Raw genomic sequence first — 26,633 nt, 5'->3', positions numbered from 1 at the left:
GCTGTTAGAAATAGTTTGATTGATGGGTTTTCTAATGAAGTCTGGTCAGCATTGTGTCAAAAACAGAAAGCTAGGCACAGTCTTTTTCATTGCAATGGGTGTTTGAAAATTGAAAAGTATCGTGCACTGTTGGCTAAGTTTCCTATAAAAGAAAACGATTACACAGCAAAGAAGAGAGCAAAAGAAGGTGGCTTGTACAAACCGAATACCAGTGAAATGAGAAAGATTACTACAGAAAAGATAACAGAATTAGATAAAGAGTTTGTTAAAGAACATGGGTGCAGCTTTCAGGAGGCAAGCAAGAATTTAAAAGCATATAGTAAAAGAAAGGAGAAGACCGAGATGGCCCGACAGTTTAAAAGAACAGTGGAGAAGCTTGATGAGGACACAATAGTTTTGAGGTTTGAAATTTGACATTGAAACTATAGACATTGTGACACATATTCCTTTTACTTTCGTCCAACAATACTTTTACTTTGATATAGTGAGATTTTTTTTTGTGGTCCAAAATCTCAATATTCAGTCAGGCATTATTCACTGTAAAATAAGCAAAATTTGATTTGTGTCCTATTGAATGATTTTGACTGTATGAATTTGTCTATTAGTCTACTCAAACCTCAATTCACTTATTTTTTGGGATTGAATCTCACCTAAATAACATTTCATAATAACCATTGCATAATCAATTACTAATAACCCCCTAGTATCTCCTCTCCCATACTTTTCCACTACATAGAACAAATTAGCTGGAATCAATTTTGAATACTTATAGAGCGTATGGCAGTGATCACTCCATGCTTTCACGTGAAAGGGAAAGGACTGTGAAATGTATGGAACGTAAATCGGATGCAATCTCAAGAACAAAACTTCAGAATGAATTGATTGCTGCCGGTACAAAGAGACCCCGTTGCAGTGTTGGCCCCACTAGTAGCTACACAATTGAAGATTTGGATGGGTGTTTGGAGAAGGTTTTTTACAACTATTTTCAATCTGTATTTAAAGTTCTTGAAAATATTGAAGATTCAAAAAAACTGAACTACTTTTTAGATAACATTATTTTGTATGAAATCTTTATGAAAATGAGTTCAATAATTTCTGTTATAATTGCCAACCTTATAATAACCCTTCTAGCTTGGACCAATACTTTATTTTGATAAAGTTTTTAACAATCAAATGCAGGTCATTTCTGTTACTTGATATTCATTTTTACTGATCAGTCAGCATTTCCTTTACTTTCCAGGTTCGGGGATTGAAGAGAAATAATGAATTGGTTATCTTTGATAAGCTTGCCAGGGAGCACAAACTCAAAAACAAAAAAGGTTTGTCCACATTTTAATATTTTTTTAGTTCCTTTATGTACTATTATGAAAACGTGAAGTATTTCCATAGAAGTGATTTAAGTATCAATTTTTTTGGGTTCCCTTGAAATTTTGTGTTTTCCGTGCTTTGTGAATTTAAGTTTATCATGATTCAAAAGTTGTTTTTTGGATAGAATATTATTGCCCTTGTAAACTCGTCGTGTGTATAATAAATTGTTTTATGCTTTCTTTGTAGGTATTATTCCTGACAATTGTGGTCAAGTGCTCAAGAAAATGATGACAGAAAACGACATCGATCCCAATGATTTGAAAACAAATTGCAATGGGCCAAGAACTAGGAAGAAGTATAAACGGTATAAACACAATTTTGCTGAAATTTCTTTTTTTTTATTGTTGTCCATGTTATAGAGTGAACATTTTCTCAAGCTGGGGGGAAGAAGGGAAACTTGATTTAACTTCCTATTTTTCTTCATTACACCCCTTTGATTGTTTTGATTAAGATCATGAACGATTATTGAAATGAAAGTAAGCAGGGATTTTTTTCATATTTATTTTTTTATAGTGTTTATCGAGAAGTCACTGTACCTGTTGAGCCAAACAAACGAAAGATAAAAGAAAAATTGGATGAAGAAATCGATCAGGTATGCCATCTCATTTTTAAAAGTTATCTGATATTCTGATGGTGTATTGGCGGCCACCCACGCTAAAGCTCTGAAGGAGCATCACCATCGGAGACCAGATGTTAAAATTTTCCCGACCTTCAGAGCTTTAGCGTGTCGGAAGAAAATTTCTACATCGAGTATCAGATAATTTTAAAAGTTTTCTTATAACTCTTGAGCAAATTTAAGTTAGCTTTTCCAATAGTGAAAAGTTTAGCTTTATAACATTTTTTTTCACAATCCAATCCAAACTTTTTTTTGAAACACCCAGTAGTATAAAAATCAAAACTTCAAACTGTATTTCTCTCGTCCGCTTGAAGTTACCTTTACCGGTCTCACTTTTACAGTTAAAATGTATTCCATTTTTTTAAGTTGGCTCTTTTCGCTACTATGTGGAAACCACTTTCAAGGGAATCAGTCTATTGCACTGACATGGTTTCCATAATCAACTTTCCATCTTAAATTAGTATTGTCTGACATTAATGATTTTTTTTGTTAATAATTTTTCAGGGTAAGTATTCGTACGGCGAGAGTATCATTCCCCAGGAATTCAAGAAGCTGACCGTTATCGAGGATGATGATGGAAGTAAAGAAATTGTTGAGACAACGTTTGAGATTTCAGGTAATTCCTTTGGCTAAGTTACAGTAAAGTACTATAAAGTCTTTTTACAATTCTTTTTCTTCTTACTTTAATCGCGAAATTAAGGGCTCTGACCAGAGTTGAAACATCACACAAGATAAAACTTCTAGTTTCGGTTCCTTGACACACAAACAAAAAATTTAAAGCAAAATCTACACAAACCGTAAATAAATTCATGGTGTGTATCTTTTTAAAGGTCGAAAGTTCGCAATTGATCTCGTGCGTCAACGCATTAACGAACGTGTCGAGAAATATTTACGGATTCAGCCTGACAAATACTTTGAAGACATGACTAACGAACAGCTAAAATCTGAAATGACCCGACTAAACATGAGATTTTGCGAAAAGCATCCACGAAAACGAATGCTTCGTATGCTGGAAATGTTCAATCGACAACGTTTTATTATTTGTTGGCATGATACTTCGCCGATCGTTGGTTCGTCGCATTTTCTGGTCACTCTGTCATGTGTCTACGATCAAGCTTTGTTCTATCTGGATGACGAGTATTATGAGAAAACAGGTAAAACTTTAAAGAATAATTAATCATTATTGCGCCCGTCGCATATAAATAATTTATATGCGACGGACCTGCGATAATAACGAAATACATCGTCTACAAGACTAAATCCTGTGTTTTTACTGTGCATTTCCATTTTTGTTCCTTGTCTTCATAGCGTTTCGATAATAAAAATTTTGTCGTTGTAATATTCAAATAAAAATGTCAAAGCAATTTTTTGTTTTCATCATGAGAGTGCTTTATTTTGTAGCCGAATTGGCAGTTTCATTTTGCTTTTTGGTAATAAAAACAGTCGAGACAAAATGCCTTAAGCCAGCCTCAAACTCGTATCCCGGTCTGCTTCTTCGTATTTTGAAATTTCAAGATAGTAGAGAACAAAGAAAAAGAATATATTTTTTTAAACAAAAATAAAAATTTTCGGCCAAATTTCAAGATTTCAAAAACACCCCTGTCTCACAGTGGAACTTTTTTCCTCGGTTTTGACTAAAATCCGCCAAATTAAGTTCCCGCCAAAATTTCTTTTTTCCGCCATCCGCCAAATTAAATTCCCGCCAAATTAAACATTTTGAAAATATGATCTCTTTTAAGGTGTTTTTGCTATTTTTCACTGTTTTGACGTCATCTTAAGGTTAAATTTTTAAGCGACCGACAAATTAAATCCCCGCCAAATTTAGTTTTTTCGTCCATCCGCCAAATTAAATTCCCTCTGAAAAAACTTTTTTGGTCAACCGCCAAATTAAATTCCCGCCAAAATTTCTTCCTTTAAGAAGGTAGCTAATCCAGTGGTCAGTTTAAATACCGAGCTCAAGATGTTTGCAAACAGAATAAATATTCAAATTTCATCTACATAAACGCAAATATATTTTCCGGCAACTACTTTTTATCATGTTCGTTAACCCGGCTTTAACCAAAGGATTCATCGAAAATTTATTGCAAACTTGCAACTAGACCAGAGAAAGATTACTTTAGGCGTACAAACTTCCACGAGCAGAAACTTTCGCTGTCTTTAAAAATTAGTCTCGCTAAAAATTCTACGATTAAAGTACTTCACTAATTGGTCATTTGAAATAATAGAGATGACGCGTTCTTTAGAAAAAGCAATAAAATCATTTGTCTCAAGATTCAACCATCAACCGAATCATCGAAAACCTTGTAAAAACTCCAGCTTGACCCGAAAGTTTATGCTCGCGAAAAATTCTTGACAAAATGGAAAATCAGTACTCTAAGGTGCCAAATAAACGCCCCCCCCCCGCTTGTTAATTATTCGATTTTTTTCCAACCACCCCGGACCTTATTAGGACCCTTCCGTTTATTAATTTTTGATTAAGTAACTTTTAAGATTTTTTGGGGATAAAATAAAAGTGACAATTTCTTTCGAGAATATTTATACGGATATTTCTTATAGATAAAAAGCTATTGAGCATGTAAATGAAAACCCGAAGTAAAAAGAAATTAATTAATTTACTCCCTTCATTCTTTCAATCAAAAAAAGGTGAGCGGACATCAGTACAAGCAAACGTGGAATATCCGGAAGTATATATTTTGGCACGCTGTCCGGCTACAGACCAACAATTAATGTACGGTGACCTACGCCTTGAAGATATTGAAGAACTATCTACAATGCCAGTTATGTTGAAGGGCGTACAAGTGAACGACCATTTTAGATTTTTCAAGGGTATGTTCATTGAATCCACAGATATCTGTAAAGCCCGAAGGGCTAGATAGGCAACTTTAAGCTTTCTCCAGCAAAAAAAAGTGAAGCAAAAATTTGACTTTTTAAATTTCGTGCCGATGGATAGGATCTAGCATTTTAATTGTTTTCGGAGCGCGAGATCAAAAAAAGTAGGCGGCAAACGCTATTTCACATCTCTCAAACCGGTGAAATTGCATATTTTAGTCACGTGACTTTGGTAGGAAATCCTTCCAAACCTAGGCTTCACTTTTCGATAAAAGCCGCAAATCTAGCCCTTCGGGCTTTACAGATCTGTGGCTCTATCGAGTGAGAAAAGTTCAACGCGGCCTAATTAATTAGTAAACAAAATCCTGGTAGGAGTTACTACTAAGGAAGTCACGTGACGTCATAAAATCTCATCGCTTTCAATACATTTATCATAAATTTCCCTTTTCTAGGCCATGAATTAATTCATTATTCCTTCATCTTAAGGTGATGCACCCGCCTGTCAGCTTGAGGGCACCAAAAGGGAGGTGACTACTTTTGTTGGGGCTGTCCGATGTATGCTAAAAGAGGGAACGACATTGCATATGTTTTTGGAAGAAAAAGTATGGACCTCCAAGATCGGATACATAAACTTAATTTATCAAGGTACTTATGCTTTTCCACCATTTTAGGGCGCAGATCTCAGCTCAAAAGGAGCTGGGGTTTACTGACTGACGGGATCATTGAAAAATAATAAGGGAAAGTTTGAGCGAATCTAATAACCATTTTTTTTAAATATCCTTTAGGCGTACAAACTTTCGCGAGTAAAATGTCATAGAAAATTCTCAACGGGGCGAATCGCGAAAGTTTAAAAAATTCTAAAAAATGTCAGTCTTTATAGGACTTAAGGCATATTTTTCACTTATAAAGCAATTTTCAGTCGAAAATTCTTATTTTTAACCAGCGATTTCCGAAAGTAAAAGTCGTAAATCTCGCGACTTTTTGACCTCGCGAAAGTTTGTACGCCTAAAGTACATGGAAAGCGGACAGACCAACAAAAACGATAGATATTCGTAGCAATTATTTATTTTTTAGAAATATTCATTATCATCCATTTTTTCATTTCAGCTACATGCGAACTTGCCTCAAAAACCACAAGGCGAACGTGCTCGACAAGATCTCGAAAGATGAAATTAGATCAGAACTTTCCCTGCGTGGTATTAAGTTTTTGATGGACGATTTGAAGCCTGCCCTCTTAGCAAAACTGGTAGAAGAAATGGCCGGCATCCATCGCTTGCCAGCACTGCTCCATTTCAAACCAAACGCGACATTACGTGAGTGTTTTCTTGAGCGTTATGAGATTCTGGAAGTCGAGCCATTGCATGCGATAAAGGGGCACATCTACAATATGTACGAAGATATCCCTGGTCGGCTTCCTGAAGATGAAAAGAAAAAGATGTCAAGAGCAGTCAAGGTGTCATTCAAGAAGGACGCCAGAACAGGAGCAGACTACAGAAGAAGCTTGATTGATGTTTGCGTGTTGTTAAGAAACAAAATTGACCCTGATTTTTACAATTTGTTACTCCAGATAATCGAGATACAGGAGATTATTTACTTAAATGAAGTCCACCGAACCAACGCTAAGGTATATAACATTTAATATAACGTTTGATATAACATTTAAAAAGAATTAAGCTATCTTTGTCGATGCTGAGAGCGTAACTACCAAACTAACCACCCATAATCCTCCTGCCATATTGAAGTCCTAAGTACTGACTGCAAACTAAATTAAAAAAGCTGTGTTAAATTCTGAATTTTTTTAAGGTATTCCGATATCTCAACCAGTCATTTCTTCATTTGGTTGCAATGGAAGAACTAATGCCACAACCCAAAAAGTTCTCGGGTAACTTAATGCATGTCCCAAAAATGCATTAATTTTTCCGCCCCAATTCCAGTCCCTAAACCATAACAAAATATACATTTTTGGAAGCGTATTTGGATGTAGAATACCGTATTCGGTGTAACTTAAATTCTTTCTCAGCAGAATTTGAGTTTTTTTAAGAAAAGGTGATTATGACGTCATTATTTATGACGTCATAATTTTAAAAAGTTGAATATCTCAAGAACTAATACTCAAAGTATTATGAAATTTGGACCATTGATGGAACGCATCAAGAGGAGGAGAATTATTTTTAAAAAATTTGAAAATTTGCTGATGTCAGCATTTTATCGCAAAAATTCGAATTCTTGCAATTTCTGCTGACGTCATTAATTTTGGTAAATACTTTCAAAACTTTTTGAAACATCTCAATGTACTTTATCACTGGTCCAAATTTTATAAAGTTTTGATTTATATTTCTCGAGATATTCAACTTTTTGTATTTATGACGTCATCAATCATGACGTCATAATCAGGTTTTCTTAAGATATCTCTAATTATACTGAGAAAGAATTTAAGTTACACCAAATACGGTGTTCTTCATTCAAATACGCTTCCAAAAATGTATAGTTTGTTATGGTTTAGGGACTGGAACTGGGGCGGAAAAATTAATGCAATTCTGGGACATGCATTAAGTTACCCGAGTTGACTACAAGAAAAACGCATGGTCAGTACCTGCATTCTTTAACGGGTCACGGTCCAATGAGGTATCGCATCATGTCACTACCATCGATCAATGCAGAGGACGAAGAACGCATTTTCCATCCATTGAAAAAGGTGGCCGTTACATGCACCAATCACCATCCAGAAAACGTTTTGATGAATCTGTTTGTAAGATACCAAATTCGAGCAAAGTTCACGGAGGAGGTTTCCTACAAAGAAAACAAAGAGCACGATGTTTACGTCAGTGAAAACAAAGGACTCCTACCGCCATTCAAGCTTTCACTTGTACCGTTTGATCTGATTGAATCAAAACCACACACATTTCAAGCACATCTCGAGCGGGTTGTTGACTTTCTGTTGTTTGAAAACGTGTGGAGAGAGACAAAGAAAGGCATTCTGTTTGACGACAAAAGTGAAGAATTGTTCAAAAAGAAAGAGTTGCACCATTTTAGGTAAGAAATCGTTTTATAGTTAAAACTCAAATTAAGTACACGGGAGATCTTTTTAATTGTCCTCTCTGATTAACATCTTTGCTCTTTACGATACCAGCACCCTTTTAAACTTTTCTCATATTTCTAGGAAATATACGCTTCGAGAGGAGAGACTTTACCTCGAAGATTGCTGGCAAAAACTTGTAAACATTTTCCCAGAAAGGATACCAGCGTTTGTTATCATAGATGAGGATGGAAACAGGACTCTTTTGAGTAATTTGACAAGACCTAATCCCCATTTGCACGATTACGTAAGTGATTTTTAAGAGTTTAAAGATAATTTACTTCCTTTTTTCCAACAGAAAGTTCAACTGTCAAATTTATTTAAGAGATTGACAAAACTATTAGTGTGTCGTTTTGAATTTTTTTAGGTCCCTCTTACTTCAACACCAGCAAAAAATAGACCTAGTGCAGAGCACGAAGAAGAAATCGACATGGTGATTGAACACTCTGTTATCAATGGAACTACCAATGAAGGTATATAATTGACTTTTAAAAGAGAGGCTCGAAAGTTTTCTCAATTTGTAATTATTAATACACTTTAAGATTTCATTGATGTCAGAAGGTAAACATGTAGTAACTAAACTTCTTCAAAATCAATGTTTTTAGTAACAATCATACATAAACCTTTTTAGCGTCAACATTTGAATCGTGCAGACTTGCGGTGGACGACATGCAAATTCAAAGTGCCAGCTCAGTAAAAGATGAAACAAAAGGTGAACCATGTTTTGTATATTTTTACAGTTTGAACTATAACAAGTTTAATTAAGAAATTGACTTACCCTGTAGTGCAATCCCAGCAACCAAAGTAAAACAATCCAAAAAATTTCAACTTGTCCCCAGAGCCTATATATAGTGAATAGAAAAATCAGTTATAATAAAATAAAGTTATAATCAAAGAAAAACAGATTTACTACATCTAAAACATCTTCTTCAAAAATGTGAAGAGAATAGTGAAGAGAATAATTTTTTTAAGAGATGTACCAGATGCTGTTTGCAAGTGTTGTGGCAAGGAAATTTGCATAGATGAATCAGTGCAAGGTTAGTCACTTTTGAACCGACTTTGAGTGACTGTATAGGGTATGAAGCTAAAGCTCAGTGGTCGCTATGCATACAAAATTGCTATCTACAGAACTAAATTTCTTACAAAAATTGAACGATTATTATTGCATTTTTACCTTTTCAGGACCAAGCACTTCAGAAAATTCTGCTGATGACCAGTCTGAAGAGAGTAAGAGCACAAATATCTGAAAATCACGTTGTTTAGGCAGCTATAAGGCAGGTGTTTAGGTCAGGTGTATTTTGATTAAATTTGAATACACATGACTCGACAACACCCAGAAACTGAACAAAATATGAAAGGAGAAGAGATTCGTGCCAGGAATCTCATTTGTATGAATGATTCCAAAAATATAGTATTGAAATGACTTTTTACCTTTTCAGGACCACAGACTTCAGAGCATCCGATTAAAACCCAAGATATCCAAACTGAAAATGGTAAAAGTCATTCAATTTAAAATAATAAAAAGGGATGGGGGTAAAATGGGTGCAAAATATCAAAACTTTGTAATTGTGTATTTTGTGTAAAAAATCTTTCAAGAGGAAGCTAGTAAGGAAAAATCATAGCGGACAAAATAGCTTTAAAAAATATTTGGTCAGATTTGTCAGAAATCTTTTACAATGGATTTTTTCTTGCACTTCTTTAGTTCTCCCTTGTACTCAGTTTGACATTTGATATTTTTTTGTGTCATAGACAAAGCAACAGCAGTATACTTCGCTCGGAAAGAATCCAAAACCTGTCAAGCTTTAAGCACTGTATTCCCAAGCCTTGAAAATGAGATATCAGAATACGAGAAAATGAAAACAAAATTTGATAAAGACAAGGCAACATTTGGGGATGCAATGAAAAATCTTGCAGCCAAGTGGGAAATCAGGGTTGTTGTGCTGTTAGACGATGTTAAGAAAAAATTTAAAGCCTTTGACGAGCAAGCAGCCAAGAAATTCACACCAGATATGAAGCATGATTATGACAGACTTAGAAATCAGCTGAAAATATTAACAGTCTTGAAACGACGTTTTTCAAAATAATTTATGCCCTTACCATGTATTTTAGTCTTGATCATAATATTTCTTGGGTATTCTAGTATGAAGGTTCCAATTCATTGATCTGAAGAAAAAAACAAATAATATAAATGAATCTGAATGAATTTGTTTGCTTTGCATTTTTTCTAAAAAAAGAATTTAAAATGGCTTAATAAAAGCTACAATACAGTATTACTAAAGATTTTTCCAGTTATTTATTTCTTATGCATAGCTAAATTATATTTTGATAATATCACATTTTGAAACAGCACAAGTTCGCATAGCTATTTGAAAATATTTAATTTATTATATTTAACTTAAATTCCTAAAGTATAACATATATTTCTACAATTTTCAATTTTCAATTTGTACATAGAATACCATAGCAGATTTTTCTATATTATAAAATTAGATTGTGAATATCTTGAAAGAACCTAAAAAATTTAATATTAGAAAATGTAAAAGTGAATTCAATTTATGTGGACATTAACTCCTGTTACGCTTTTCTTAAAGAAACACTTGTAAAAATCAAAGCACTTGGTTTCTTTAGATTTGAGTAATGGAATCACATTTTACAAGGCACTTTGACGGCACATGATTGAAGCATGATTTAAAATAGACCAGCAACTTTATTTTTCGTTTCCATCTGGTAAGCATAGCAAACACTCATGTGAATACTTAAGTAGATGGCATTTTTTGCAAGTAAAGAAAATTAAGAAATTTTTTTCTTGTATTTATCAGAAAGTTTGCATAACAAAATGTCATTCTTTCAGTTAATATGTAACCATAGTATAAGAAAGCCGCGGCTGGAATGAGTACAGCTGAATTTCTGTTGTTCTATCTATGTCGTAAGAACGAATTTTTTTATGGTTCAGTGACAATTTCCATTATCAAATTAATTTGAATTTTAACAAACTCCCTCGTTAGACGTAATTTTGCTCATAAACGCAAATCTCTTGATAATTCAAGCATTCATAACATCAAAGTAAAAGAAAAGACTCTTGGTTTAAAATTACTAGAACGTCAGAATGTCAGTGCTTTAAGAACTTGAAGAAAATTGAGTGCCTCGAAATGCCTTCCTGATTATTCTGAAAAATCATTACTGGTATTAGTAAATAAATATTCAAGCTGCATTATGTGAAAATTCCATTCGAAAAACAACAGTATTGAGGTGACAGCAAACATTCAAAGTTTAACATTTGAAAATTAGTTCTTTTAATAAAATGTGTGTTATTTGGTTCTAACTTTATAAAAATTTATTTGGAATTTATAAAAATATACTTCAAATAAGCTAATAAGAGAGGGCAGTGAGAAAAATTTGAGACTTGAAAAGTAATTGTTCTTAAATTGAATATTATGAACACTTTTAAGGTTAGGGATTTTGTTACTTTCGACTTAGTTCTTATAAACCACGGAGACACAGATAGAACATCCATTTACGATAAAAACAATAGCGTCATCATTCCAGCCGCGGCTTTCTTATACTATGATGTAACTAAACAAAAAAACTTTAAAAAGAATTCAGCTTTAAACATATATTAGTTTGTACAGTATTTTTTCTTTTATTAGGGCCCATGAGAATTTTTTTCTTGTCCACGTCTTTTCTGGCGAACCCACATAAAATATTTTCTGGACACACAAAATTTTTTTGGGACGGGGACGCACAAAATCTTTTTAGGAACCAACGTAGGCACAGGACGCACAAAATCTGCAAACGTGTAATTGATGTAAATTATCATCAAACATGCAATTGATGGACATCGAACCTAATCGATGAACATCAAGTGTAATTGATAAGTGTTTTGGAGAAAGCGACGGACTTTTGAACTTATTACTCCACATATTACTTTCCCTCAGCCAGTAAAGAGGTGATAAATTATTTGTCTTAAAGGGGATGCAGCCCAAATTTTTGTCACACATTTTTTGTTACATTTAGAAAATTTAGAACAAGACAATCAAAACGAGCTATATTATTGAAAGTTTTTTCTCAATGCGTAATAATAGACGTTTGAAAATTTGCCTTCTTTTTAAATCTGTGACGTAACAATAGTGCTTCTCTACTTTTTAAACAACATTTGTTAAACAAAATTTTTGGTAAAAAGAGAGGGATTTTATAATTATTGAACAGGAAATTCAATCTGCTTTTTTCCCTTCAAAAAATTTTATCTGTTCATTAGTTTTATCCACTTTATCTATACTAGGCTGAAATATGATCTGTTCTGAGTATAGAATTAGTGCCTTGGAAAATATCGGATCTCTGTTCTAAAAATCGCTGGCGAAAAGGACAGATATCTGTGAGTTATTTGGAAAAATTTGTTATTAAAAGAAAGAGAAGGGGAAACAGAAATGCAATATCTACGTCACAAATTTACTCTCCTTCGTTTATTTTGTCCATCGTGGAGTCAAAACAATAAAAATAAAAATTTGAATAAATCGGCCGAAAAAAAAGATTTTTTATCCCTTCTTATTTATCTTCTCTAAAAAAATGGTAAAAATGATATCCCAAAGCTGACGTCCCCTTAAAGTAATAATTATGGACTAATTAGCTATTCAAAAGCGGTTACATTCAATCAATTATTACCAATTAATAATCAATGGATGTTTTTTATTGATTATCAATTGATACCATCGATACTTTAAGGTAATTTAAATTGATCAATAGTTCATCGATAGACAATCAATGAATAATCAATGTTAGTCGACATATAATCCATATAATCGCTTGCTCATTGATATCCATTGTGATCCTAATCAAATCTCTATCACAATTTTGTTAACCTCAAATTTAGCTATCGATTATAGATTTTATGTTTGACATCTGTTCGATCGATGAGTTGTATCAATTTTATCGATTACGACCGTGTGGACATCATCAAAATTGATGGACATCCAACGTAATTGATGGATGTCATCAAGCTTAATCAATGAAAATTGAACGTAATCGATGGACATACCAGGCGTAGTTAATCGATATAATCGATAATCTTGAGTAATCGATAAGTAATCGATGGATTAGATATCGATTAACCGATAGAATCGTTAGGTAATCGATACTAAAGATTTTTTCAAAGCTCGATTATTTATCGATCAATTTTGTCATCGATTGTTTATCGATTATAGATCGATTATACTTCGATTAAATTAAGTATCGATTAAAAATCGATCGGCTATTGATCACAGCTGTTGGTCACGATCGATATATAATCGATAATGATACGTGAGCGAAGATAAGTAAATAATTGATAAGTAATATCAATGCACGAACGATAAGTAATCGTCGATTGTTAACAATCAATACATGATTGATATAACCTAATCGATAGGTTGTATGTAGTCGATATGTGATTGATAAGTATTCGATACTCAAGATTTTTTAAAGGTCTGATTACCTATCGATTCTATCGGTTAATCGATATCTAATCCATCGATTACTTATCGATTATTTATAGATTACTCAAGAGTATCGATTCTATCGATTAACTACGCCTGGACATCATCAGGCATAATCGATGGACGTCATCAAAATGTAATTGATGAACAGTAATCGATGGACATCATCAAGCATATTTAATGGACATCATACGTAAGGCAAGGGAGCTAATGAACATGTTTGAAGTCTCAACCACCCACATGAAAATGTCTTCTTAAAATAAATATTTTTTCTTTTTTTCAATGCCAGTCTATCCAAAGGCAATTCAAATTTTAAATGGGTACGGTTCTTACACCGCTATAAAATCCTGCTTTCAGTTTCAGTGCACTCCCTGAAAAAAGCATGGTTGGTACATTGGTACATTTTATTCACTATATTTTAACTGCATTTATCAACTGTCAAAGGTTAAATCAAGAATTTTTTGAAGTATGAGGGTAAACCAGTTCATTTTATCCCCCTCGCCTTATCGTTAAACATCAAATATTATCTTCAGTCTCAAACTTTGCATGAACAAGAACAATGAAACAGCTTTAGTCTGTAGAGGTAGCATAGAGTTATTTACCTGAGGTAAGCAAGGAAAAGCTTTCAACCGAAGGGTAAAGACAGTTGATATTTTTTCAAAGTCGAACAGGCGAAAAAATAAGTCTGATTTATGATTGAAATTACCCTTGAACTAAACAAAAATCCAGAAAATTATTTCACCCAACCTTTTTATTTATCATCCAGTAAGTACTTTGATGCAGTTTTCCAGTTCATTTTTCACGGATTGCAAAGATATCAAAGGCTTTTTGATGACATATTTTGTGTTAAAATTCAGCCAGCCGCCATTTTCTTCACCAACTTCAAGATTTTGAAGGTTTTACAATTTACTGACCACGCAGAAAATTCACCAATTTCGGCCGGATAGTCGGCCCGGTCCTTAGTGTCGTAGCCTAATGAAAAAAAATTAATGGGCGCAATGGAAGACGGACGGGGTCGAATGCGCTGAATACACAAACCCGGAAATCTTGAAAAATGACGGCGCATTATGACTGCCGAGACAGTCCCATCCTTCTGAAAACAGTTTAAGGTGCCTATTGATCCGTGGTTTAAAAACATACCAAAGAGAAAATAAATGAATGTTATCATTTAAGTCTAGCATACCAGAGTTTTCTAAATGACAAAACATTTCATAGTAAACACAAATACAGGAGTAAAATACATCTACCCAAAGCCTTTCAATTCTTTGGTTATGACAGCTTTTGCCAGCAATGAAAGATCCACGGTTTGGTCCTCTCATTGGATTTGTGATCATGTACCAAGCCACATCATAATTTTCTGTTCCCTGGTCTCCTCTTACTCTTGAAGGTAGCCCATGTTTTCGAACTGCCCCTTCAAATAAATGCAAAACAGTAGCAGCTTCGTTGTTGTTGTTGCATTGCAAAAACATTATCTTTCTAGAATACCCATCTATGCATCCGTGTATGACAAATCCCCACCGTATAAGTTTGTGGTTCCCGTCATGGTGCCACAAAGACAATGCACCAGGCACTGAATATACTCTTCGACTAATCAACCGCAAATTTAACGTCCTTTGAAGTAGAGCATCAGGATCCGCTCTAAACATAGATTCCCTTACTCTCTCCCAGGAAAGCTTAAATCCCATGGAAAATAAATGGCCTTTCATTCTTCTGATACCGAGGAAAATCAGAGATTACTTGGGATACCACTATGTCTAAATCAGCATCTGTAAGATTACAAATATTGCTTTTTGTTGAAAGTACATAATCCTTAAGTCGTCTGCATATTGTACTTCTGCTCACATTCAACATTAAAGCAATTTGTTCCCCTGTAAAGCCAAGTTCAATATTGTATCTCTAAACATCTTGAGAAATATCATAGTAAGGCCGACAATTGTCACCTTGAACAATTCCATTACTAAATTCAATGTCCGTTTGTTGTTGGCTTCTCAACAATGTCAAGGCTTGTCTTAATACAACAACAAGATGCTCTGGAAAAGCTAAATCTGGTAAAGTCATAGCTTGTTCAGTTATCGTGATGATTCTTTCCAATCTATAACTAAAGAAATCATAATCTCGTCCCTCTTTCAAATTTCTTGAGCATGACTGAATAAGGTTTAAAATATAACTGGAGACGTCTTGGTCCGCCATCTTTATTTACTAAATGTTTCGGCTTTCGAATCACGTGACTTGAAGGCCCATGTACATGTAAAACTGACTTGCTTTCCACTGCCAACAAATTGCCTAAAATCCTAAATCGCCAAACTGCTTTATCGAATTGCCAAACTGTCAAACTGCCTTTCCGAATTGCCAAACTGCAAAACTGCCTTTCCAAGCTGGCAAACTGCCTTTCCGAATTGCCAAACTGCCAAACTGCCTTTCCAAGCTGGCAAACTGCCTTTCCAAACTGCCAAACTGCCTTTCCGAATTGCCAAACTGCCTTTCCAAACTGCCAAACCGCCTTTCCGGATTGCCAAACTGCCTTTCCGGATTGCCGTTTTGACTTTTGACACTGATCTGACGCCATACGTATCTAACTCTAACACCTTTCTCCATTGCAGTAACACAGCTGATTAACACTTTGATGGGAACAATATCCTCGAAATTTTCTCCAGATTTTGCGTCCTTGTGAACATATCGGAATAATTTTCTTCCTTCCACAGCACTCTTATTACAAGCACATTATAACTCACCACAATGTTTGATATGATAAAAGTTTTCAAAGCCCTCTGTAGAGCAACTTCTCTAAATGATCTGTTCGGTTTGAACTAATTTTCTTGTTTTTGGGTGTCTACCGCGAAAATTAGTTCTGCAAAATGCAATCTTTAAAATCCCTAGACAATTAAAAGAATTTCGGTAAAATGTGAATGTCAACCGCGAAAATTAGTTTCTCAAAAAACGCCTATTTCATACCCTCACTCTTCGAGTCACCAAACGATCAACGTCGGTCTTACCCGGGAAGAAATGAAAGCCATTTTTGAAGCAACGAAAGCCCCAAGTCAAGAGTGGTTTGTTAACAAAGTTATCGAAAGAAAATCTTCCAGTTATTGCATTTGCCGTGCGTCAATGCCGGAAGGAAAAGTATTTATTAAAGTTGATGACTATACATTCCACCAAACCAAATTTTTTCGAAAATTAGTACCTTCTATTTTTGCGCTCTACCATGTGTATTTCGAAAATCCCCAAGGCAAGCAACTTTCAAACCCCACCAAAAGATGTCATGCTGGAGAAGGACAACAATTTACTCGATGAAGATATTGCTTTGGTTTTGAAAAGAGGTATCGTGATTTTAAACTTGTAAGTTGAATCACTTAGCTTGATAAGGATACAAAAGGAGATGTGAATAAACTTTGACTCTTATATTAGGCGTTTCCGCCTTGCTTTCATGGACCTTTCATGTTTAATTTTCACTATTTTAGTATATCGCAATCTTTATCGGGAAAGTTGTATTGGGTTGTAATCAATGATTTTCTAATTTTTGCTCCGCATTATTATTCTTGCATAAATTTATTTCCTTTAAGTATATTTGGTATTGTTATATTTGTTTTTTTTAATTTTCAACTTTTCATTTTGTTTTTTATTAAGTAATAACAGTAATGGTACCCTGAGTATGAGAGACCGAGTTTTCAAAGAAAATATCAGCCACTGACGACCAAGTGTAGAAATTTTATTGCGTACGTGTCAATCTAATCACTGTAAAAGGATCAACAAAAGGCGAAAATGATCGAATTTTAATGAATTTTGTCTGCTCTTGACTTTTTGTTTTGCATTTGGTATCATAGTTGCTAAAGTTTCATATTTGTTTTGAATTCAATCTACTATATACACTTACATAGAACATTGTTATACAAATTTTCACTTCATAGACTTTATAGTAGACTCACAGTTTTTGTTCAATTTTTATTTTTCAGTTCGAACCCCTTTATTTACTAATAAACGAGTACACTTTACAGTGCTAAAAAACGTGGCTACCGCCTTACTGACTCCATGTATTCATCTCTAACCTCAAATAAACGGACTACATCAAAGATCTTTGTCGATTTTTCACCCTTTTCAGTACGTTTTCCAATTTTTCCACCCCTTACGCTTTTTTCACATGCACTTAAAATTTTACTTTAGCAACGAGGAAACTGCTTCGTAAAGCTTTTTTCAGATGCACGTAAAATTCGACTTAAAGTCTTACGAAACGTCTTTCGTAGGGAAGCTTGTGAAGAGTTGTTTTACTGGTCTCTATTGTTCACATGTTACTTGGAGTTACTTGTATAAGCATGATTTCGTTTGTAAAGCCCTCTAAAAATGACGTCATTAAAACGGTTATCGAATCTTTTTACGTTCGAAATGTATCATTCGAGCGTTTTTTCGCTTGCGTAGCCTTACGTGAATGCCTAAGTCGAGTTTTTTTCTCGTTGTCTCATGTATGAAGAATAAACGTAACGTAAGCGAATGAATGAACACCAAATTTTTGTAAGGTCTTAAGTAAAACTTTACGTGCATGTGAAAAAAGCTTTAGAAACAGAAAAGTCGTCCTTGGCTTGGCACATCCCTGTGTTATTTAAAAACAATGGAAGGATCCTGGAAGACCCGTTCGGCTCCATAGAAGCCCCGGGGGTTCTAGGGTTGCGAGCTGACGGGTATATGCCGCAAACATCGAGGAAAAAACTGATTTTTCGGAATTTTGTGACCCTTATTGGAACTTTTGGCTGTTTTTACAAGCCTTAGGGACTGAAAGGGCTGAAACTAGATTTTGTGATTTTTACGACCCTTCGAAGGTCCAAAAAGGCAGCCTTAAGGGCGGCACATACCTTCTTCTATTCAAGCAAATAGTAAATTTTTTTGCGCTTGTGGTTTCGATTAATATATTAAAGCTGGTGTTTTTTTATGAAGAAAAATAACTCGGAAAGCTAAAGGAAGCAAAAATTCCCGAGTTAAAAAAATGGAAAATAACTCGGAAAGCTAAAGGAAGAAAAAATTCCCGAGTTAAAAAATGAAAAATAACTCGGAAAGTTAAAGGAAGCAAAAATTCCCGAGTTAAAAAATGGAAAATAACTCGGAAAGTTAAAGAAAGCAAAATAAACCGAGTTATGAAATGTAACGTTTCAATGACGTCATAACTCGGGATAAGTCGGTTTTTTCGTAAGTCAGTTTTTTTAACTCGGAAAAAATAACTTGGGAATTCCAGGCCTCAAATGATGGTGATGAACAACAGCAATGCCTGCCATATCAATTTGAGCCTAGACGCTCACCCAAAAACTTATCACGTTCTTCCTCTTCGAACGAACCAGCATCAAGTCAGTCAAGTGAAGATGATACCCCAGTTGCTGGTGCCTGAGCTGCACCATCTGTTGCAGAAAGAATTGTAAAAAGTAGATCTGACACCAAAAAGTGGTGTTTGTGTACCCATTGTCAAACAATGCCCACTCTCCAAGAATTTGTTTGTTGCATGGAGCTTAGTTCAACCAAGGAAATTCTCAACAGTGAAGATCTAGGTATAAATATAACAATCAATAGGCACCAAACTATATGGAACAATTTCATGTTAATTTGAGTTTAATTGTAGGGAGATGAAAGTGATACTAAGGTTAGCTTCCGAATTACCCCTTTTTTTCTGAAAATTGCCAAGTGATTCCACTACGATTAAACATGAAGCGTAGTAATAATATTCAACTTATCTTGTGTGTAGAGGGGTTTCTACCTTCCCTTTATGCTTATCCCCCTTTTTGCAAAATGTAGCTACCCCTCGGAAAATTACCATTTTCCAGAACCTTTGCCAAGATAAGTTTTGCCTGTAATGGCCCAAGTTTAATCTAGTTCTACTCGTCAAATTTTTGAACTCAAAAATATTTTTTTAGGATGATGAAAAATCAAAGACAATTATATGAATTACAGGCTAAGGAAATCTAATCTTAATTAGCTCTAAAAGACTAATTATAAATTATTTACCACGAAAATTAGTTACCTTAAAGTATTCTGTGCTTAATGGTAGGGGGTCCGATAAGCTGGGGGTGGACACTCCGGTAGAAAAATCATAAAATGGGGGGGGGTCATAATTAAGGGATATTGGAGTGATTTTAATTATTTTCCCTAGGAAAATGAAGGTTTTTGACACTTTTGGGACAAAAGTCATAAAAATGGGGGGTCGTTTATAAAGTGACTTTGGGATTGAAAAAATGGAAAATAACCCGCCTACAATTAACCACAAAAGAGTAGTTTTTAATAGATTTGTTTTATTTCTGAGCCTTTTTTAGATATTTAGTAACATAAAATAACACCAAGCCTTTTAATGCCTAAAAATGTTCATATTTTCACCATTTTGTGAGTATATTTGTGCAATTTCCTAAGAAATTGAGTGTTTTAGAGCCCGCAAAGCCTTAAAATTTTCTTAGCATGTTCTTAATATTTTGGCCATCGAAGCCTTATGTTCTTATACAGTTTGCTCTTAAGGACTGATAATGTATTTACTTTCGACTTCTATGTGTCATGGCTAAGATCTCATTAATTTTCTCATGTCTGTAAATTTTGTTTGCCTCAAAATTTTAGGGATATTTTTCAAAAATCATTTTCCAAATTCATAACCTATTTTGATTTGTTTTTCTTCACTTTAGAGATACTAAGTAGAAAATTATGTCAAAATCAAGGAACCCTGCAGAAAATACCATATGGGTGTTGGTTGTCTATTTCGAAATAACTCCTGCAGGCAATCAAATAGAAGAAGAGTCCGTAGTGCCAGCACACTGGCTGAGCAACAATCAAACAAAATTGTGGTGGCCGGATGGAGCAATCATTGAAAACAAGCTATCGTTAATCCCATCGTTCATCGTCGTACCGAGTTAAAAAAGTGAAATTTTCAGGTAAGGTGCTAGGCAATATGAAATTCTCTTAGTTTGCACCCCCTTTATAAAGGGGGGGGGGTAGAGATGTTCAAAAAATGTCAAAAAGGGGGGTTAGAGAATTTTTTGTAGAAAGGGGGGAGTTTTCAAAAAGGGGGAGGTTCGTCTAAAAGGGGGGTTAACGCATTAGCAAAGTTCTTTAAACCCATCTTTTGCCATCTTGGACTGGGTTAAAGTCCTAAAAATTTTTGCTTGCTTCGCTCGTAATCTACTTTTTGTCATTTTGTGAAGGAAATGCTGCGAATAGACTCAAATGCACCTCTTTCAAGGATGAATATGTTATCATTTTAGTTAATATGGGTAGTGTAAAATGCCTTAAAAGTGCGGAAAGATCCTGTTGAAAACACCCGGTTTTGAGGGGGATTGCATCAAATTTTGAAAGTGGGTAGAACCTAGGGTAGGGGGGGGGGGCTGCTCTAGATTGGGGGGGGGGGGTGACCCACTTCCCAACTATGAATTCATATTCAAACTATTAATGATTTTATTATTTGGCAAGTATAATTTAAAGCATCTGATCTACCTTGGTCTCTAAATCCCCATTTCCATCTGAACTTATGCTTTGACCACTGATACAACGAGTTTCTTGGGAAAAAGCACAAAAGTATATATTATAATAATAAGGTAACAGAGTGATGAAGAATGAAAAATGGAGCTGATTTTTAAAGTCATTAATTACCCTTATTTGTTTAGGATCAAAAGAGGATTGCGAGGAATTTTCAAAAGTGGTTACACCACTGGTTACACAACAAATGACAAAAAGACAAGCAGAACTCAAGGTTTGAATTCAATTTGATAGTTCTGTTCACTTCGAATAGAATGCTGTGGGGCACTGAAGCTCTTTTGACTAGTCTTAAAATATAATCAAGGGGTAAAGCTCTCAAGCTTTTTGGTCAGTCTTAATATGATCAATTTACAGCAGGGAGTAAAACACTCAAGCTTTTTGGTAAGTCTTTTAAAGTGATCAATTTTCACCAGGAATGTACTGTTCGATTTAAAAGATCAGCCAATAGGTAAATTTAAAGGCCTGAAAGGGGACTTATTTCACTAAATTATTTTCAAGATATTCTATGAATCTTAGAAAAGGACAAGGAAAAAGATAAATTCAAGACATTGGCGTTTAACTGGATGGAAGCAGTAACAATCCAACGGTACATTGGTGCAAGTGCTGTATTTGAAAGTTTTGCAGAGACCCACAATCACAAATTTCATTAATTGGTGTACAGACAGTACACAAAATGACAAAATCCAAACAAAGAAAGCTAATTTTGGACACTTAACAACAAGCAAAAGGTTTGGCGGTTAGTGTAAAACACATGTCACAGGTCACAGGTCAGCTTCACAAAGAAAATATTTGGAAAACAGTTGTTATTGTCAAAAATATAATTCCAAAGGTACTTTATTGATCTAGAACTATTTTAAAGCTAAAAATCTACCCACGTGCTTACCACGTGATTTCGCTTTTAATGACGTGTATAACACGGACCTGTAATACTTGTATATTGTATTATTACATCTATATGACACATGTAAAAAAATTATCTTTTCAATGTTATGTTACGTATGTTATATACAAAGAATAAAGAAATATTCGAATATCGATCTCACCTTCGCTTTAAACAGCCCCCTAACAGGAAAATAGCTATTTCACGATCAGTATGTCATATGTCATTTTATATCCTGCATTATCTTGGTATGATAACAAGAATTGATGAAAATAGCGTCAATGGGATTATATTTCGTAAATGTTTCAATCCATGAACTTTTTATGAAAATGATAACTATTTATATTGCTATAAAATAAAGTAAACAAAATGTGATCCACTGATAGTGACAGTCATCAAGACTTTGATTCTGATTATGGAAGGACGTACCAATATATAACTGAGGAGGACACTGTTAAAGGATTGTCAAATGAATTCAAAAGTCATTAGTAAATCGTTAACATCATTAATAAAATCAATTATTTCATACGCAACATTATATACATTTTATTACATATTTCATTACGTCATCTTCCCTTGAGACTCTTTTCGCCCATAGTCACATTTTCTGTTTTGTCACTCTCACTTCAGTTACACGAGAGCTATGAGAGAGAAAAGACGTATGATGTTGAGACATGTTTTGACTATTTTGTTTTTTACTTTGAATTCAAATTTACATTCAAGTATATAGGCTCTCTGGCTCGTTTAGTCCTTTTCCTTTTCATCGGCCTCGCCTTGTTTTCATTTTGGCTCAGTTCAGTTCATTTTCTGGCCTTCATTTTTTATTTGCATTTGCACGTTCGTGCAAAGTTTTCATGGTCTTCTCAGCTGTGCACTCGTTTTGCCCGCATTCTCATTCGCACGTTCGTGCTCAGGCTTCTTGGCGGTCACAGCTTTGGTTCTCACCTTGTTCACGTTTCATGCCTTTTTTGTTTGATCACTAGTCATTTTTCATTAATTAGACATTTTTTTCACTAATTAGCCATTTTTCATTAATTAGTCATTTTCCTAGTTTTCATTTATTTAGTCAAATTATCCATTTTCTAAATCATTTTCTTTGTATTCATTTCAGTTCACACTTCACACTACTCCATTATCACAACAAATTCATGTGTTACAAACATCCCTAGCGATCCTTTTTCATTCTGAAAATCACCCTAATCTTGAAGGTGCCCAATCCCCACGCATTAAGCACTGCATTGCAGTCAACCGGCACAGGCATTCTGCAACAAACTCCAGTTCTCTTGATTACGGGGAGCCGTCAGCAGCCGCCCCAGCCCCCAAACGCACTAAGTTGACGGATCGTGAGGTTGTGAATTTCATTGTGAAACACAACATCCACACGTATAGAGACTTCTTAGCGATTGCAGATGAAAGAGAGGAAGCAGGGGAAACTGACTTGTTAGAATTTTTTTGGAAGAGGCGAGAAGAGTGGCCTCACGGCATTATAAAAAAGGCGTTGGACAAGACTCAAGCACGGGCGGACGTTGAGGCCATGAAAAATCATGATCGGCTTGACCTGCTGATAAAAGTCAAGACAGAGGGCGAGTGCGTTTGTGAGGGTGTGTGGTTGAGACTACAATCATGGTCGAAATCCATTGAGAATTAAGCTTATTTCCTCGTTTTTCAAAATTTGGAGTTCGGGCGAAAGTTGATTTTGGGCCATCTCTCAAATTTAATCCTCCTTAAACCTCCAGGCTATATTATGAGCCTTATTGGACCATTTTTATACTTTTGGATCTTAAGTCTCGTGTTAAAACTCAGAGTTAAAACTCTACCCTTCCAACCTACTTTAGAGCACTTACAAATCGATTGCGGTTTCAAAACTTCCAGGTGGATTTCCCTTTTTTCTCAAATATTATGACCATGATTGTAGCGAAAAAAAGTCTTGACTTTGAATGAAATTGATTAAGTTTGTTTTATGCTAATGCAATCAAGGAGAATTTGGTCAAAGGGAGGAGAAAGTTTTGAAACGTTTTATTGATCGGAAAAACCAACCAGGCCAAAACTTTTGTATTATGAAGCCGTTACTCATAATTATAATCAGTTTCTCTTTGAAAACCCTGCGTGCCACAAATATGGTTGGGGATGTTGTGCAGGCAAGTCAGTCTTCCTACTCCGGGATTTCCCGATGGAACATTGAGTTGTTAAAGTGGTCCGATTTTCTCCTAATGCTTGACGAGGACGAAACCATCAAATTGCCAACACCCCCTAACCACGAGAAGGAGGATATTGTTTTAAAGACACAGGATGCAATTTTTGCCACCAGCCTCGGTGAAATAAAACAGAAAATTACGCGCAAGAGGAGGAAAGAGAACGAGCGAAAACCAAATGATGCAATCAAGATGGAAAGTTTTTGAGTTCAAGCACGAGTTTAAAGAGGAAGAGCAAGTTAAATACCAGCCGTGCCCTTATTGTTTAGCTAGGCTTATCCTTCAGTCATGAAATGTGATTATATATATATAGTCTAGAAGTATACAACCTTCAACTACTCAAAATGGAAACAATAAAGACAAAAACCCACAAAACAAAAAGACAATACAAATACAACAAAAATCTAGTATATATATATTTATCTAGTATATATCTAGTATATAGTTTTTTTGTGACCTCAGCTGCCTGTCTATTAGCATTAGCATCGGAGGTATTCATTTCCTACTTTTCTTTGCCCTGTGCAGTCCTCCCGTCGCGGCACGCCGAACCGGGTTCTCGGCCAACTTACGATTCTATTCTTTTCAGTTTTTGTGTGATTTTTTCTATTTTTATGTAAGATTGTGTTTGTTTCACCTGTAGTGTACGTGGGATAGTTGGTACAGTGTGTCTTTCTGCCCTTTTGTACTGTATTTTGTTGTAGTGTCTGTTTGTTGGCTGTTATTTATTTGGAAGCTGCTGGTCAGTTCCTTTTTACTATGTTTTCCGAAGGCGACTGAGTGTGGGCCCTTAAACACGTGGAAAGTCACTATGCCAGTCACAAGTCTGGGACTTCGGGTTTTTGTTTTGTTTATGGATCCTTTTTTTTTTTTTATTTTTTTATTTTATTTTTTTTTTTTATTTATTTGATGTGTTTGCTTTTGTATTTGTCCCCATTTTGTATGTATTTTGATGAACTTACGGAAGTGTGTTTATCAAAAAAGTTTTTTGCAATTCATTGTTTCTCCACTATTACTTTTCTTCTATCTTCATTTGGATTAGGTTTTTCTTTCACATACCACTATTTAAATTCCCTTTAACTTTTTGCTAAATTACCCTCTGTTTCGGAATGATTAAAAAATAAAAAATACCAAAAAAATCGTAAATACACACAATTAACAAAAATATTCTTTACTTTTTTCGTTTTTATCAGTTTGAGTTATTTATATATCAATACTTTTCTTTTTCTAAAATGACAGATATTACATATCTTCACTATATATATATTTTTAAATAGTGTAACGAGGTAACGCAAATTATTTTGCCTTGGAAACCTTATGAAATGGAGTAACGCATGGTAACACAAGCAAATTTTGTTTGTATTCATAGAAGGAGTTTTTTCTAGCCTGTTTGGTTGAGAAAAAGGGGGACTGCAACGCCAAAAACTATATTATTCCTTGTTTGAAGTTTTAACCAAGACCTATTGACATGTAAAAATATTTTTTTGGTTTATAATTGATTATATAAAGTCAGTTTCCCGTCCAAAAAAACAACGCCCTCTACTGCTATGTTTTTTTTCTTGCCAGCGATACAGGAGACTTTGAGAAGAGAAATCATAACAAAGTGTTTGTGGCCTTGATTCAAATTCCAAGAAAGAGAGCATGAAAGCCTTATTCTGAGTATCAGAGAATATATTAGCCTCTGAAGACCAATAATAGAAATTTTATCGCGCATGTGTGGAAAGTATCAAAGATGAAGAGCAAATATTATCATATTAATGTCTGCAGTTTACTGTTTACAAATTCCCCAGAAACCTCTAAGTGTAATTGAAATAAACCAGCTGCGCTGGAAGCTCCAGCGTAAGAGATTAAAATATGTGAAGGATGAGTTTGTTGAGTTGTGTTAGAACGTTGCCCACAAACTAATAATCAGAAAGCAAAGTAATAATCTTATGCGAGACCAATTTTATTTGTTGTTCTACGGGCCCGACCGACCCTATTTTTGCTAAAATCAAAAAAATAATAATATGGAATTTCCACTACAATATATTTTACAAACTAGTTATTTGTAAGAATTAAACTTGAATAAAGCTAAAAATTAATTCAAGAAATTGAAAAATCATAAAAAGCATTCCATACACTAAAGTTTTATTATGATCTTCATCGAAGATAAAAAACAAAGTGAATTTTTTATCCAAATACTTTTGGGAAAATTTTCTTGGCACCTTACCAACGCTCACTACTAGGCCTGAAAACATCAATTGTGGACACGGTTGATGTTTTTTATCCACAGTCAATCATTTTTATGGACATTCAATCATTTTTATGGACAGTCAATATCCAAACATCGACTGTCAATACTTTTCATCAACTGTCAATATCCAGACATCAGCAGTCAATTAAAATTAAATAATCTCAACAGTTGATGAAAAGTATTGACAGTCGATGTTTGGATATTGACAGTCAATGTTTGGATATTGACTGCTGATGTCTGGATATTGACTGTTGATATCTGGATATTGACAGTTGATGAAAAGTATTGACAGTCGATGTTTGGATATTGACTGTCTGTCCATAAAAATGATTGACTGTGGATAAAAAACATCAACCGTGTCCACAATTAATGTTTTAAGACCTAGTAGTGGCTGATAAATGAAAAATTTATTCTTAATTTGCCGACCGACTGACCCATATTTTTCTAATGATCTGTCCGTAGAACAACAAATTAAATTGGTCTCGC

At 34.6% G+C, this 26,633-nt stretch overlaps 3 protein-coding genes and 3 long non-coding RNA genes across 6 annotated transcripts; 3 read left to right on the top strand and 3 right to left on the bottom strand.

Annotated features, from left to right (window-relative positions):
* The first annotated feature begins 5,330 nt into the window (after positions 1 to 5,330).
* Positions 5,331 to 6,733, top strand: LOC136813764 (uncharacterized). Its single transcript, XM_067070258.1, has 3 exons — positions 5,331 to 5,458; positions 5,921 to 6,437; positions 6,617 to 6,733. The coding sequence occupies exons 1-3, from the start codon at positions 5,367 to 5,369 to the stop codon at positions 6,725 to 6,727; spliced, it is 720 nt and encodes a 239-aa protein (XP_066926359.1). The 5' UTR covers positions 5,331 to 5,366; the 3' UTR covers positions 6,728 to 6,733.
* On the bottom strand, positions 5,863 to 9,089 carry LOC136813765 (uncharacterized). Its single transcript, XR_010847545.1, has 4 exons — positions 9,064 to 9,089; positions 8,668 to 8,731; positions 7,407 to 7,603; positions 5,863 to 6,228 (listed from the first exon to the last, which is right to left on the bottom strand). It is a non-coding gene; the product is annotated as an uncharacterized lncRNA (long non-coding RNA).
* On the top strand, positions 7,434 to 8,681 carry LOC136813763 (uncharacterized). The gene is made up of 4 exons (XM_067070257.1): positions 7,434 to 7,846; positions 7,974 to 8,136; positions 8,257 to 8,362; positions 8,521 to 8,681. Exons 1-4 carry the CDS (start codon positions 7,434 to 7,436, stop codon positions 8,652 to 8,654), a joined length of 816 nt encoding a protein of 271 aa, XP_066926358.1. The 3' UTR covers positions 8,655 to 8,681.
* LOC136813767 (uncharacterized) lies at positions 9,075 to 10,003 on the top strand. Its single transcript, XR_010847547.1, has 3 exons — positions 9,075 to 9,116; positions 9,329 to 9,382; positions 9,639 to 10,003. It is a non-coding gene; the product is annotated as an uncharacterized lncRNA (long non-coding RNA).
* On the bottom strand, positions 9,091 to 14,273 carry LOC136813766 (uncharacterized). The gene is made up of 4 exons (XR_010847546.1): positions 14,105 to 14,273; positions 9,987 to 10,052; positions 9,321 to 9,373; positions 9,091 to 9,107 (listed from the first exon to the last, which is right to left on the bottom strand). It is a non-coding gene; the product is annotated as an uncharacterized lncRNA (long non-coding RNA).
* A 70-nt stretch (positions 14,274 to 14,343) lies between these two features.
* Positions 14,344 to 15,068, bottom strand: LOC136813778 (uncharacterized). The gene has a single exon (XM_067070269.1). The coding sequence runs from the start codon at positions 15,061 to 15,063 to the stop codon at positions 14,344 to 14,346; it is 720 nt and encodes a 239-aa protein (XP_066926370.1). The 5' UTR covers positions 15,064 to 15,068.
* Between the last annotated feature and the right edge of the window lie 11,565 nt (positions 15,069 to 26,633).

The sequence above is a fragment of the Clytia hemisphaerica genome, unplaced genomic scaffold, assembly GCF_902728285.1.
Source record: "Clytia hemisphaerica strain Z4C2 unplaced genomic scaffold, Clytia hemisphaerica genome assembly, whole genome shotgun sequence".
Classification (NCBI taxonomy): Eukaryota; Metazoa; Cnidaria; class Hydrozoa; order Leptothecata; family Clytiidae; genus Clytia; species Clytia hemisphaerica.
This window is presented reverse-complemented; position numbering and strand designations above follow the sequence as displayed.

Bases quoted from the DNA above. Each gene is read 5' to 3' on its own strand.
- LOC136813764 (XM_067070258.1), top strand. From the start codon at position 5,367: ATGTATGCTAAAAGAGGGAACGACATTGCATATGTTTTTGGAAGAAAA. The intron at 5,459-5,920 runs GTACTTATGCTT...TTTTCATTTCAG, and splicing joins CATAAACTTAATTTATCAAG to CTACATGCGAACTTGCCTCA. The intron at 6,438-6,616 runs GTATATAACATT...AATTTTTTTAAG, and splicing joins TCCACCGAACCAACGCTAAG to GTATTCCGATATCTCAACCA.
- LOC136813778 (XM_067070269.1), bottom strand. From the start codon at position 15,063: ATGAAAGGCCATTTATTTTCCATGGGATTTAAGCTTTCCTGGGAGAGA.
- LOC136813763 (XM_067070257.1), top strand. From the start codon at position 7,434: ATGAGGTATCGCATCATGTCACTACCATCGATCAATGCAGAGGACGAA. The intron at 7,847-7,973 runs GTAAGAAATCGT...TCATATTTCTAG, and splicing joins AAAGAGTTGCACCATTTTAG to GAAATATACGCTTCGAGAGG. The intron at 8,363-8,520 runs GTATATAATTGA...AAACCTTTTTAG, and splicing joins CAATGGAACTACCAATGAAG to CGTCAACATTTGAATCGTGC.